Genomic DNA, 13,480 nt, shown 5'->3' with positions numbered 1-13,480 from the left:
ATTTACTATTGGATGAATAGCAGCAAAACATATATGACAGTATTCAAGTTACTGTACTATTACTATAATATTTCTGTTATTTTATTAAAGTTGCATTTTCAACTGAGGAGCTACCTAAATCATTTTTCCAATATGAATAAAGTAAGAACAGGGATTGTGTGAGACTATATTCAGGAGCACATTAAACCTCTACATTTGGAGCAACTTATGGCCTCTGTAGTCAGTTAACGATTTTTTTCAATCATGACAAGTCACTGGAGAGAGCTACTCAACAAGGCTAATCTCTCAGCAGCGAACATGCATGCTTATGGAAAAACTAATGAGAGTGCATTTGGCTGGTTGGAGGCACACAGGAGGAATCTGTGTGCCGTCTGCATATGGAGCAGGGCTGTTTATACACCATGGCGCCTCAGCAGAGGGGGCAGCGTGCCTCATGCACTGTGAATGGAGGGGCCTGGGACGCCTCCCCTCACTGAGTAAATAGATCTTATCAATGAAAACAGTGAACACTCCACCTACTTCCCGTTTTTTTTATGAATGGAAGACCACCTATGCCAAAACTAGGCCTCATTCACCTTTATTGCTTAAAAGGAATGTACCAGTGGGCCGTAGAATAGGGAAAAACATAAACAAATTAATAATGACGGCATTGCTATCTAGCTGGGGAGCTGGTCAATTTAATAAGCATTTAGACACAAGTGTTTATTACCAGTTCAGTGTCAAATGCAAGGTAAGCTTCATGGTAATGATTCTAAATGGGTTTCATATTTTCAACGGCAGTGACCTTTTATGTGCAGCACTCTAAGTTTGAAAAGCCATGTTTCTGCAATACCACCGCAGCAACTTGAGCAATATACAATATGGCCAATATATGGTAAAGAGTATATGATAAGGGCGCCATCTAGAGGACAGTAGGTAAAACTGGAATGACAAGAAAAAACTGCCAGTCACATATTTGATCTAGTTTCCTAACAAGCATTTTCAGATAAGTATGTCTTTCATAACCTAACAAACATTTTATAATAAATAACCCCCCACCCCGCCAAAAAAAAAAAAACTTTACTAAATGAAAATCAATGTGTATAATTGAGGCCCACATTGTCTAGTTTAAAAAAAGAAATGAATCATTCACATCACAAAAGCTACTATGCTACTAATTAGGTTAAGTCAGTAGACCACATTTCAGCATTTCTATTTTTACACTGCTTTAAAGCACCAATATTTTATGAGTATACTTCATAAGTTGTGAAAAAAACAAAACAAAAAAAAAACAGCTTTGAGAGCTCAGCAAAAAGAACAATACTGAAATTAAGTATTCAACTTGCTATACATGACTCCATTTTACAGTGTAACAGTTTCATGACTATAATTTTGCTTTTATCATTTGCTGGAGTGTGCAATAGCAAAAATTAAAAAACTGTCATTTTGTAATGGATCGACTGCCAAGACTACACACACGTTTCATAAAAAATACGCAACAGCTGATGTAATTAGTTGCTACATCTAATGATTTCAAATGACATTCAATACCCAACTGTTCATTATGCAATTACCCTTCTAGTTGGCTTAAGCATTTTAGTCAGCAACAACTACTAACTTGGGGCCTACAGTAATGCACTTCAGCATTAATAAAGTCATACCAAAAGTAAGTCTTACTAGATCTGTCCCCAGGAATCCCCCATTGTATTCTTTAATTCAAAAGGTTATTGCATGATTGGTCAATGCAGGCATTACAACAGTTTAGAGCTGGAATTTAAGACAATGCGACTCTCACAATTTATGCTTAAGATTAGGTTCTTATAAACTCATATTACTGACATTGCACATTCTACATCTGAAGTTTTTTTCCATGTTTTTTGTGTGCGCGTTTTTATAGGGTTAATTAATAGGATTTAGCTGGGCACCCATACTCTAATATTTACTTTAAATATGTCCAAGTGCAGTGATCTGTTTAAGCATTTTGCTTACTGGCAGGTGGCGAGGCCGTAGTCACCGAAAATAGACCATGCTGCTCAACAGGGAGAATTAGTCAATTTGAATCATGTCCGACAAAATATAATTTAGCAGACAGATGTAAACGTCACCCAGCGCAAAATGGTTCCTTCTTTAACATCAGGTTGATGTGCCATCATGGTTTCTTAGCCAGGCAGGTGCAATGGTGAAACACGAAAACAGAAATGCAGAATTTTAAAATGATTCCTACTGCCCTCCAATGGCCAAATGAAGTAACTGGTGTAATGAATTCACATTAAATACAATTCAGCCATGAAAATTAAAATATAAAACAATCATGACCTGTATTTAACTAAAAACATACATTTATAGCAACAAACATCGCTCCTGAAATTACTCCAAAATGTCACTCATATTGACAATCCTTTCAGAAAAAAAGTCAGAAAACAAATCTATGTAAACAAAATTTCGAACTAAAATACAAACTTGGACTAAATAGAACCAGGAACCTATGTAGTGTTGCTCTATTAATGTAATATATTGTGAAATTACAGACTGAATTACTTAAACTGCAATGAAATGAGAGACATGGTACAAATGCCCTATATGTGGAAAAAAACAGCACTCCGTTAATGTGTTTTGCCTTCCTTCATGTTTCAACAGGATGAATACAGTATGGAGGTTAGATGTCACCACTCGCCTATGCCCGAGTGAGAAAGATACACCAAACAGAAAGAGGAGCTGGGAAGAGCAGAAGCTGGCATTAGGAGGTGCGCAGACCAGACGCTGTGTGCGCCTCAACACAAGCAGCTTGCCCCAAATGCGCGAAAGGGCAGTGACAGCTAAAAGAATCCCCTCACTCATAGTCCTGCTTAAAACTGCCCCAGTCCTCTTGTGCTGGCTCCTCTTGGTTAGAGCCATACTGGTACTCTGGCTGGTCATTCTCTGAGGGGCTGACAAGTGAGTTGTCCCCTCTCTTGAGTTTAACACTGACAAAGGAATGGAATATGCCATCAGAAACAGCACAATTCTGAGACAGACATGACATCATCAAGATCGTCTATGTGGATGAGAACTGATGCAATACTTACTGATTCTTGTGTTTAGAGCCGCTGATATGAGCCTGGTATTGTTCCACTGAATTGAGCTCAAGATTGCACACAGTGCACGGATAGCCCTTTACTGTAGAGGCTTATGGGAAGATGTTAATGATCATTTCTGTTGTATCTGAGCAATATCATGCACAGAATGAATTAATTTTTAAAAAATAAATAAATAAATACCAGAAGAAAAAAAAAAATCTCACATACACAACAGCTGTGTTACTTTCTCACCTGGGGCAGGAGAAGGCCCATAGGTCTCCATGAGTTTCTGCTTAGTCAACTGTTTTCTGTGCTTCTTGCCAACATAGTGCTGCTGGGCCATCAGAGGGTTATTGAAAGAGGCTTGGCAGATGGAGCAGAAGCGGTTAGGGTCTTGGTCTGCGGGATCCTGTTCTCCTGCAGCCTGCCCATCCTCCCTCTTCGCCTGAGCTTTGGGCTGAGGTAAAGCTGTCATAAGTGCCAAAAAGAAAAAAAAAAAAGTTTAAAAAAATTTCACACACCAAGAAACCATGGCTGACTGTTTTGCATATATCACATAAAGCAAGCAATAACCTAATAATACACAATGAAACATACTAAGCAAAAATTATTGCATTATGATTCATCTACTTTACAGGAGTCAAACCAAGGGGAATGGCATACCTTGTGTATGTGGACCAATGTTTTTTAACCTAAGATTCTTGGCATGAACCTTGCCTTGGTAGTGGGACTCTGCCACTACTGCAGAGGAGAAAGTCATGTTGCAGACGTGGCAAGCTTTGTATTTGTCGTCTTGACTGACCTCACTAGTCTGCAATAAATAAGATGCAGGCTAAACATGAACAGAATCATACAGGTGGCGTCTTAAACTTTGACGCCCTGTTTAATTGCTAGTATCTTACTTACAGAATAATCTGACGACGCTTTAAATCTCTTGGCAATGGGCTCATCATTTCCGTGGACGGTCATATATCGTCGTACTTTATTTGCATGCTTTTTGCTCTGTAATAAGCGAAATCGCATCATAATTATATAACAATGTTAGCTACAAAGTTGGAGAAGATGCGTTAATGTGGTGGATACACATTGTATTTAGCGACGTATTTCCACGTTCAGAGTAGTTAGCTAGCTGGCTAGCTACTCTCAACAAATACACAAAGCCAACTAACCTGGTAATGAGCTAGTTTTTGAGATTCTGAAATTAGGACAGCACTGCACACTTTACACTGCGAGTCTGAAAACATGTCGCCATGTTCCTGGATCATTCGGTTAACTGTAAAGAGAAAAAAAATATTTAGCAGGTCAGCTCGCTACTTGTGAAGCTCAATATACCTGGATATGAGGTACATTTCACATTAGTGAAAACAAAAGCCCGTTTTGCCTTGTAGTATGCAGAGGTAGCGGTTAGAGGCAGAATTTCAGCGTTAAATCAGTGAGGCTTAGCTTAGTCAGTTAGGACAGGTAGCTAGCTCGTTCAGTTAGATGCCCTCTTCACAGCCACAAATCGACCTTGGGATACACAATCTCGATGAGACCAGCTAGTGTTAGCATTAGCATCCTGCAGCTACAGGAACATTGCTGCCAATGTGCTAACGCTAGCTAGGTTTTTGTTGTGGATAGACGGTTGGTTAGCTAGCAACACCAGAACGTTTGGCCTACATTTCCTTTAGCTAGTTTACATTTTACTTTGGTATATGTAGTGCCTGGAGCTCAGCGTAATTTCTTGCGGACGATCGAACGTGTGCGCTTACCCTCCGCTGTCCCCGAAGGTAAATATGGAAAATCTCCATTCGGTTCTTCGGACGCCATGTTTGCAGAAGGCGGTGCGCTCAGGCGCAGACACGAGTACCGTTTCAACCAGCAGGCTGTACTGAACGAACTGAGAGTCCCAAGTTGCAGCCCTAGAGTGAACACGTTTCATTGCATAAACCCCCACTTTCCGTAGTTTTGAAATGAAACCTAGGGCACATCGTGCTACCTAGCTGTTTGTTTTAAACAGAAGAATCACCTGGTAAAGACTTGTCACGCCTAAGTGCTAACTACGAAACTAGCTAGTTGCTTGTTCAGACAGCGACTAATCGTAACTTATTTTGTTTCATTGTCTGATTAGTTAACCGTCTGTCTAACGTAGCTTGTTCACTTCAGGAAAATGTATTTTGTCAGTTCGCTATTTCTATGTAATCAACCTGTCCATTTACCTGTGCTTTAATATATTTGATGTAGAGCAAAAATGTTTGCGTACTGTAAAACAAATAATACATTATTTTACGACTTTATCTGATTTGTGGGTGTGATTGCTTGCAAGCTAAAACATTTTACGCGCGGATGTTGTTAAACTCTTTCCCATCGGTCTCGCGCGAGTTGTAGATGTTTTGAGCTCGGGGTAGCTCGTGCACTCCCTGATATCCGCCAGGTCTGTTCTGATAGCAGTTAGCTAGTTAGCTAGCTAATTTAGCTAGATAATCAACACCATAATTTTAGATAGGTGCGGTGCATATGAAAATAATATAGCTAGCAGCTTAGCTAATGCACCTTGGCTAGAATTTCCGCGTAGCTTTTAGGTTGTCTCGTAGGCTCATCTCTTAACAGCTAACTAGCCAGCGTTTGCTAACTAGGCACGTCTGTGAATGTAAACTAGCGAGCTAGCTTGTTAGCTAGGCAGCTAGTTGGCGAGCCGTTCTCGCAGTATGCCTCGGAGGAAACGAACCACAGCTCAAAATGAAAGACAGAGAAAAGTTCGCCGCACAGATAATAATGAGGATGCATTGGTCATCTCTGATTCCGAAAACGAGGAGGTACGTGCTAGTCAGCTAGCTAACTTCTCCGAAGTCAGTGAAATCCAACTAATCCTACATGTATTTAGGTTAGAACTCAAAATGCATCTTAAAACGTATGTTTTCATTTTATTGTTGTTGTTGTTCGTGTTGTAATAACGAGCTGAACTTCAACAGGAAGAAGACTGTGCCATCAAGCTGTCACCAAGGGCCGCTCGTTGGCGAGAGAGGGGAAACAAAGTACAGATACAAGGTAAGTGATACGGCCACCACTGACAGGGCAATGTCAGAATATCTTTTGCAAAGACATCTAATTATGACAGAAGACGTTGGGCGCATAAGAAGTAAACTAAACGGACGCATAAACTAAACGGACGTTGGCGATCTTTTCATGAATATTAAAGGAAATAAACAGTGATCATGTATGAAATGACGTTTGTGTGCAACAAGATATGACAGAGGAAGAAATGCTGGACCTGGCTATGAGACTCAGTAAACAAGAGGCAAACACTGCTGCTCACAGACAACAGCTGGAGGATGACGACATGAAAAAAGCCATTGCGGAAAGTCTTCATGTAAGGTTAAATATCTATGTAAGGCTATGTTTAGACAGCAGGACAAAGTGTTAAAGTCAGTTTTATGCACTTTTCAAATATGTTACATCATTTGTATAAATCTGGCTCAAATAGAACTTTAACTGACCAAATATCTGGTTTGAGATGTGACTGACTATACAAAAAACTAGTCCTGCCTTGTTCTGTTTCGTATTGATTCTAGCGTCTTTGATTACACATATTTAGTAAAGCTGGTTTTCTAATGATACAGGTAGGGTTTGCAGGCTTACTTTAAAAATGTATTCCGTTACAGATTTCTGATTAATTACTTATTAAAATTGTATTTTTAGCCTAATCCAATGGATTACATTATTTATGTAATGTAGGATTACTTTAATTTGGATTGCTTTAACTCGTTAACTGCCAAAGAGTTTCAGAACACTCCCCTACCATGTCAGGTAGTATGGATATCAGCAAGCTCCAATGAGCTGTTGGATTTCTCATTGCAGATTCATTAACACCTTGGTAGATGTGTAAAAGTTGTCAATATTAACATTTCCCTTCCCCAGCAGTCTGGCATTGGTGAGAAGGCACTTTGCTGCAGAATGTTCAATCTCTACAACCCTGTCAAATTTGGTCCACCAGTGTAAACATCCTAGATAGGTATAGAATGTTTTGTCATTGGTGAAAACAAAGCTCTTTGTACCAAATCTGTGTTTGGAATATATCTTGTTGGAATAGACATCTTAATATCACTCTTTCACAGCAGGTGATCATGCACTCATTAGAGGACAGTATTTCAGTTAGAAACAGTATAGCGCTTGGTTTAGGGAGTTTATAGAAGAAAAAGATTAACAAGCAATCCATGTTAAATTGTAATGTAATCTTTTTGGTAATCACTATAATTTAAAAACATACCAGTGATGTAACTGGCTTTTTCTGTAACTGTAATGGAATAGTTAGGACCCTTAATTTGTTTTGGTGTGCTGAATATGTAATATTGTTACATGTATTTCTTACTATGCAACGCTGATTATAGGTCAGCCAATGCCAAGATACAGAAGGAGACTCGGAGCCAATCAGCCTTACACCAAAGCCTTGTCAAGACCCACACATTGTGATGGGACCTTTGAGGCGCAAGCTTTCTTTCCCCAACAAGAATGAGATGCACAGTGCAAACAGTGGTGATGCTGTTGCTGTAGCAGTGAGCAGCGTAGACAGTATGCAAGAGGTCAGCCCACTGCCGCCCATGCCTGACCTGTCACAGAGGACCTTGTCTCAGCTCCCACCTCTGTCCCCCTCTCTGCCCTCGGTGCCTTCTACATCTTCTCAAGTGTGTTTCTCTGCATGAAATTGACTTTTCCTGCATTTATTTATAAGTTCTGCATATCTTATTTAACGTTTATTGACCATAACACTGGCATCAGACTAAAAAGGGTTTCAGTAGTGCTTTTAATTGTTCTTTACTTGAATAATGTTGTTTGTTTGGTTTGGTTTTCTGCATGATGAGTGTGGCAGGGAAGTGGCTTTTCAGTGGTAGCATCGGTGTTTTCTAAACAACATTAATATCCCTCCTCACAGTGGAAGGATGAAGTCCTTGATGCGGGCTCTCCAGAACAGAAGCCTTCCCAGAACAATTCTCAGCTTCGGTGTTCACCTGCCTTCCTTCGGCAATGCAGTGTCCGACTGGGCCAGGATGTGCTGAGAGCCTCACAGAATGCCCAGAGTACACATGACTGCTCTACCAACTTAACCAGCAGCTTCCAGCTTGACCTGCCACAAAGCCCACTCAAAAGCCCTGTCTTTGCAAAGACAGATCCTAAAGGAGGCACTGAATTGTCTGGTATCAAAGACGGTGACAGTTTTACAGACAGTGTATGTTCACCAAATGAAGAAGAAAACTTTCAGAAATCTTCAAGCCATAAAAATCTACTTTCTGAGAGAACGGATTGCCCAAAACGCCTTTCACTCTGCAGAAAAGCTCAGCCGTTAAACCGCGTTACAGTGCCTGATGGGGAAGATGGTGGCGGGGACATCTGTCTGAAACAGGTTTGTGCTGTTGTAATACCTGTAAGCGCTGGTCATATTTTTTTGTTTACAGTGGCATCATTAGCTGTCACTTTTGCATATGTAATTAAGACTATAGTTGTAAATTGTGATTCGATTGTAATTTGATAACTTTAACGTCTTTTAAATATTTGTAGAAATGTTACTTATGAGTACTTCTCATACTTCTTTTCCTAGTATGAGATGGCCTAAAAAATCATTAGTTAATCATCATTTTGGCCTTTGTCACACTGAAACTGTGTACACCTTAAATATGGAAATAATCCAGCAATCTATTTTGGTCAAAATCTTTCAAACTAGTCTATGAATTGGGGTTAGGGATGCAATATTGTATGTTTAATATACTGCAAGGCTTACTGTAATTGAAAAATGTAACAGTTTAATTCAAAACAATTTCTAACGTCTCCTCTAACAGGAACCTCTCGAGCCAAATCAGATGAAGGATGAATATACTCACGGAACCAGCTTAACCTCTGTGTTTGGTAGGACCTTACCTGCTGCCATAATGCTTTGTAAATTTACACTACTATATATTTTTCTCTTTTGACTAGGCTGTGTGTGCACACGTGGTGTTTCCACTGAGGCTGCAGAACTGAGCAGTGTGCTGCAGTCTATGGCACCACGCAGAGTGACACTGGTTCCTGCCGACAGGGCCTGACAAGTTATTAGGTTCCCTGTGCGATGGTTCCATACAAACGAGCTTCTGCTTTCAGCTGTCAAAGTTTGATATGCCATACACTGAAAGCATGTGATATTTTATCAACATTAAACCTCAGCAATGTATTTGCTTTTTCTTTACGTAAAATTGTAAACTTTTTAATATTATTTGAAGTTAGAAATCATGTGATGTTGGGTGAAGGGTGAGCCTGAATCATCAGTGCTGAGTACTAACAGAGCTTTGTTGTCTTTGGCCATTGCAGAGAAATCAGCAAAATCAGAGAAAACGCCATTGGCTGAAGAGACTTTTAAGGAGTTCACCAGTCACATGCTTCTACACTTGTCAGATGAAGAGGAAGAGGAAGAGAAAGTATACATTTTTTTTTTTTTTGTTCACATGTTTTTCAGTGCACTGTTTTAAAGCTCCTTTCCCTGGGGTGTAAAAACATTCAACATGCAAGTGTATGTGCATCTGCTTGTCTTGAGTGTTTTACTGTATTTTCCAGGTGGCTGTTCAAAGCCCTGTATTCCACCAAGAGTCTGTTTCACGTGCTCGCCACCTGAGCCTCTTCCCTACACAGCCCTGCTGCTCTCTCCGTGCTGCCGCCACCACCACCACTACTACTACTACCACCACCACCATCCACACACTGAGCCATTCCAATCAAGAGTCCAACTCTCAGGATGTACTTCAAAGGAAAATCATCCCCAAGACTGCTTACCCAGCAGAGTCCGACCAACCAGAAGTTCCTAGAAAGTGGGGCATCCAAGATACCTCTGCGTGTGATTCTCAATTCACGGAGGGAAATGGCGAAGGCCTTGTGTCATATTACTGGGGTGTTCCGTTCTGCCCCAAGGGCCAAAACCCAGATGATTACACCAGTGTCATTCTCAGCCAGTTGGAGGTGTATGAAAAGAGCCTGAAAACAGCCCAGCGAGGACTCCTACGCAAAGTGGATTGGGGTCTTCCGGTGAGTTACGCCTAGTAGAAAACCCACAGCTAATGTGAAAGAAGGATTCCTTCTGGAATTTAGTTGATGCCTGTTGCTTAATGTATTATATGGATTAATAAATCACTGTTGTAATGGTCTTAGAAATCTTTGAGGTACTGCTGAAAATAAACCTTTACTACATAAAGCATGTAGCGTTCATGATTAAAGCTGCTTAAGTTTGGGTTTTTGTTTACACATTTAATGCTTGAATTCCTAAAAGAAAAAAATCTCCAAGCCTTGGTGCTGGTGTTCTGGGTGCAGGTGTGTCCTTGCCCACTGGAAAGGTCATTCGGCAGAAGATTTAAGCGTCATAGAGCCCCTCGTCTTATGGGCGAGGATGACGAAGAAAATGACGAAGAACCAGAACAACAGCAACAGGAAGAGCAAAAGAAGGCGGAGGAGGCAGGGGAAGAGAGGGCGGAGTCCCAGGCAGGTCCGGATGAAAGAACAAGGAATGGACAGGGCGAACCGTATGTGGTGGTGTCGTCTCCTGAGGCACAGGAGGAGCTGACGGTGCGTGCTGTTCACTGCAGAGGAACCCCTGGGCTTCCTGTTGCATGTTCTGTCTGCAGAAGCAGTGTGGCATTGCCGCATGCCACTTTTTGTGACATCTTTTGAAGTGGATTTCCATTTGACTTACTTTATTCAAATCTTATTTGTGTATGTTGTTGTTGTTGCCACAAGGAGGCACTCTAAAACCTCTTCTGTTCCATATCTGTCAGTAGAGTAGAGAAGGTTACCCTTACACACACAGAGACACACACACCTTTTTTGCACTCCTCACATATTACAACATATGAATTCTTCTTTAGCAATAATTGTGAGTTTTTTTGTTTTGTTTTTTTCTCCATTTCACAGCAAAAATCTTTGCTGTTTGGGCAACAGGAGTCCATGGATGCACTCAAATCTTCCAGGTAAAATGGTGTCCAGAATTTGAAACTTTTAGAAAGATAAGCTACAGTTTCACTAATGAAATTCTTAATCAGATAGGTGATTTTAAGGCTCCTAGATGTAAGTTTACTCAACACACCATTGGCTTGAAATAAAACTAAATGGTGCCAGTTTCCTTAAAGCTCTATTTATAAAAGCTGCTTTTGCAGTTTTAGGAAATCTAGTCATCGGGACTGTTCTCCGATACAGCAGCGTGATGAATATGAAGAAGGTCAACATGAACAGTGTGATGTTGCGAACACTGTGTGTCCAGGTATGAACAGGGCCAGGCCAATCCAGTGTGCATTTACTTCAGTGGTTCATACTTAATGGAGCATTGTAGGGTTTAGTAGATTGCCATTGCACTTTTAGATCTATAATCATTCCAACTCCCTTGTGCCCATAAGGCTAGAGTGGTCTGCCATAAGACTCTTGTGTTTGGCATGCTGAAGTGCTTCTCTGCCCTCACCCATCTCTCTGAACACAGAAACTCAGCTGAGTAAAGACAGTACACCAGATCTGATGGTGACCAGTCCTGTGCAGGTACATCTGTCAGTAAGGTTTCCAAATTATCCAAATAAGTATGTCTACATTCATGTGTACAAAACCATTATAGTATAAACTGGACACAAATTTTCAAGCAAGGCAATATTTTTTTCTGTCTTTTTTTCTCTCTTAACCCTGTCTCACCATTATCTTTTAGCCACAGTCACGGGCAGACAGTGAGGTCATGGAGGTGGATGAAGAAGGGACTCCCCCTGCCATAGATGAGGAAAGGATGGAGCAGGAGCAGGGTGAGGAGGAGGAGGAGCAGAGGGAGCCACATTCTCCTCTGAGCCAGACGGTGGCATGCCCCATGTGCTGTTGCTTCTTCACCCGCAACAAGATTGAGATGCACGCAGCCTACTGCGACGGCACCACAGAGCTGCACAAGCAGCGAGGTCAGCAGTAAAGCGAGCCAAGCACACTCCACCACACATTCGCTGGATTTGCACTTCAGATGTTTGATTTATTGCAGTGGTTTTGTACATGATTTCTGCATGACCATGATTTTGCTGTGTATGTAGTGCCAGCGCTACGGAAGAGGACAGGAAGAATAGCGATGGGTGAGGCCTCGCCAAGATCTGAGAAGTAAGTAGGCACCATAGTCCTAAGACTATGGATTAGCATTGTGTCTTAATAAATATTAAATCAGGCTTTGATGGTTCTTCAACAGATCAGAGGAGCAAGAGAAATGCTACTTGTGTTTTAAGTTTTTCTCCCGTGACAAGTACACTCAACATGTTCCCCAGTGCCTTCAGCAGAAAACACTCAGACCCAATCAGGTAAACCCTGAATGAGATATCATCAGTGCCCTTCTGTTTTATTGTAAGATCATATGGTGGTATTTAAAATGTGTATATATGAGCCTATGGAAATTTGCAAAGGGTGGGTAAAGAAAAACCTTGTCTTAACTGTGAATGTGGCCAGATGTTTTTGGACAACACATGCCATTGTGGGGGCTTAAAGCTGAATGCCGGTTATAGTTCTCTGTTATTAAGGCACACAGCATTAGGTTTTTTTGTATTATTTCTTCTTAATTCTTCTCCTTAAAGGGAAATGGCTTACTGGCCGCCCTGGATCAGACAGAAAAGGGGCATATAGGTATGTACAATTCTCCTGGGATGTCTGTTATCTTTTATTCACATCAAATTAGGAAACGAACAAATATTGTGTTTGATAACTCTCAGAGAAGGTTCAAAGTTCATATTGTGATCTTAACAATGAAATACCACTGTGCATCTTAACAATGTAATATTGTGATCTTAACAATGTAATACCATTGTGCATCTGCATGCAAGTTATTAATGTATCTAAAACATTTTTTTTCTAGATGATTATGAAGCCGGACCATCTGATATTACGATCCAAAGCAACCGGTAGGTTCGGAACTATTTAGTCTGCCTTTAAAAGACTAATATGACTTTAAATATGATACCTTTTCTGTTTATCTATGGCTAGTGGCCTTGCAGACCCTTCAGCAATGGCTGAAGATGTTGGAAGCGGAAGCTGTTCAGCATCTGACTTCTGTGTCAGCTCCTCTCCCATCAAATCCTTCACACCCATATCTGAAGCTAAAGACTGTTTCATAGACTTCAAACACCAGTATTCATCCAAGCCCAGTCAGAGACTAGGGAGGAAAAGAAAATTCAAGAGATAGCATAACATGCTTAAAAACACTGGGCTATTTTTATTGTGTTTTGTTTGTTTTTTCTGATTTGTATACCTTTTTGCAATGTTATGCCTTTTATAATTACTATGTACAAATGCTACTAAATGCTGTCACCTTATTTAAGTTCCTTTTGAAATTTTTTGTTTTTGTATATTATTGTGGTATGTTCCATGATTTAAAAAAAAATTATTGCCAGAATTGACAATAAAATAATCATAATATTCTTACATTGAGTTTGAATTTCTCATATACAAAATAG

General features: G+C 40.4%; 2 protein-coding genes and 1 non-coding gene across 6 annotated transcripts; 2 read left to right on the top strand and 1 right to left on the bottom strand.

The window, feature by feature from the left end:
* Positions 1-561: 561 nt before the first annotated feature.
* znf346 (zinc finger protein 346) lies at positions 562-4,962 on the bottom strand. Its single transcript, XM_027000090.3, has 7 exons — positions 4,787-4,962; positions 4,205-4,308; positions 3,942-4,037; positions 3,699-3,846; positions 3,288-3,503; positions 3,045-3,144; positions 562-2,942 (listed from the first exon to the last, which is right to left on the bottom strand). The coding sequence occupies exons 1-7, from the start codon at positions 4,842-4,844 to the stop codon at positions 2,810-2,812; spliced, it is 855 nt and encodes a 284-aa protein (XP_026855891.2). The 5' UTR covers positions 4,845-4,962; the 3' UTR covers positions 562-2,809.
* A 255-nt stretch (positions 4,963-5,217) lies between these two features.
* uimc1 (ubiquitin interaction motif containing 1) lies at positions 5,218-13,448 on the top strand. 4 transcript variants are annotated; one of them, XM_081719546.1, is made up of 18 exons: positions 5,218-5,830; positions 5,987-6,062; positions 6,260-6,384; positions 7,403-7,594; positions 7,945-8,412; positions 8,846-8,912; positions 9,351-9,457; positions 9,594-10,058; positions 10,341-10,592; positions 10,938-10,993; positions 11,180-11,283; positions 11,497-11,552; positions 11,713-11,950; positions 12,077-12,140; positions 12,226-12,334; positions 12,605-12,653; positions 12,883-12,928; positions 13,011-13,448. In XM_081719546.1, the coding sequence occupies exons 1-18, from the start codon at positions 5,723-5,725 to the stop codon at positions 13,207-13,209; spliced, it is 2,781 nt and encodes a 926-aa protein (XP_081575672.1). In that variant the 5' UTR covers positions 5,218-5,722; the 3' UTR covers positions 13,210-13,448. The 4 variants fall into 4 exon arrangements, with proteins under 4 accessions (XP_081575672.1, XP_035382933.1, XP_035382932.1 ...); XM_035527040.2 differs by having other exon boundaries at positions 7,403-7,696; positions 11,186-11,283; XM_035527039.2 differs by having other exon boundaries at positions 7,403-7,696.
* LOC113571317 (small Cajal body-specific RNA 14) lies at positions 8,997-9,126 on the top strand. The gene has a single exon (XR_003409991.1).
* Positions 13,449-13,480: the final 32 nt, after the last annotated feature.

Source organism: Electrophorus electricus, chromosome 8 (genome assembly GCF_041902795.1).
Source record: "Electrophorus electricus isolate QZ-2024a chromosome 8, ASM4190279v1, whole genome shotgun sequence".
Lineage (NCBI taxonomy): Eukaryota > Metazoa > Chordata > Actinopteri > Gymnotiformes > Gymnotidae > Electrophorus > Electrophorus electricus.
The sequence above is the reverse complement of the archived record's forward strand: the minus strand, read 5'-3'. Positions and strand labels throughout refer to the sequence as shown.

Bases quoted from the DNA above. Each gene is read 5' to 3' on its own strand.
- znf346 (XM_027000090.3), bottom strand. From the start codon at position 4,844: ATGGCGTCCGAAGAACCGAATGGAGATTTTCCATATTTACCTTCGGGG. The intron at 4,309-4,786 runs GTAAGCGCACAC...TTCTCTTTACAG, and splicing joins ACCTTCGGGGACAGCGGAGG to TTAACCGAATGATCCAGGAA. The intron at 3,847-3,941 runs GTAAGTAAGATA...TATTTATTGCAG, and splicing joins AAGCGTCGTCAGATTATTCT to ACTAGTGAGGTCAGTCAAGA.
- uimc1 (XM_035527039.2), top strand. From the start codon at position 5,723: ATGCCTCGGAGGAAACGAACCACAGCTCAAAATGAAAGACAGAGAAAA. The intron at 6,063-6,259 runs GTAAGTGATACG...GTGTGCAACAAG, and splicing joins AAACAAAGTACAGATACAAG to ATATGACAGAGGAAGAAATG. The intron at 12,141-12,225 runs GTAAGTAGGCAC...GTTCTTCAACAG, and splicing joins GCCTCGCCAAGATCTGAGAA to ATCAGAGGAGCAAGAGAAAT.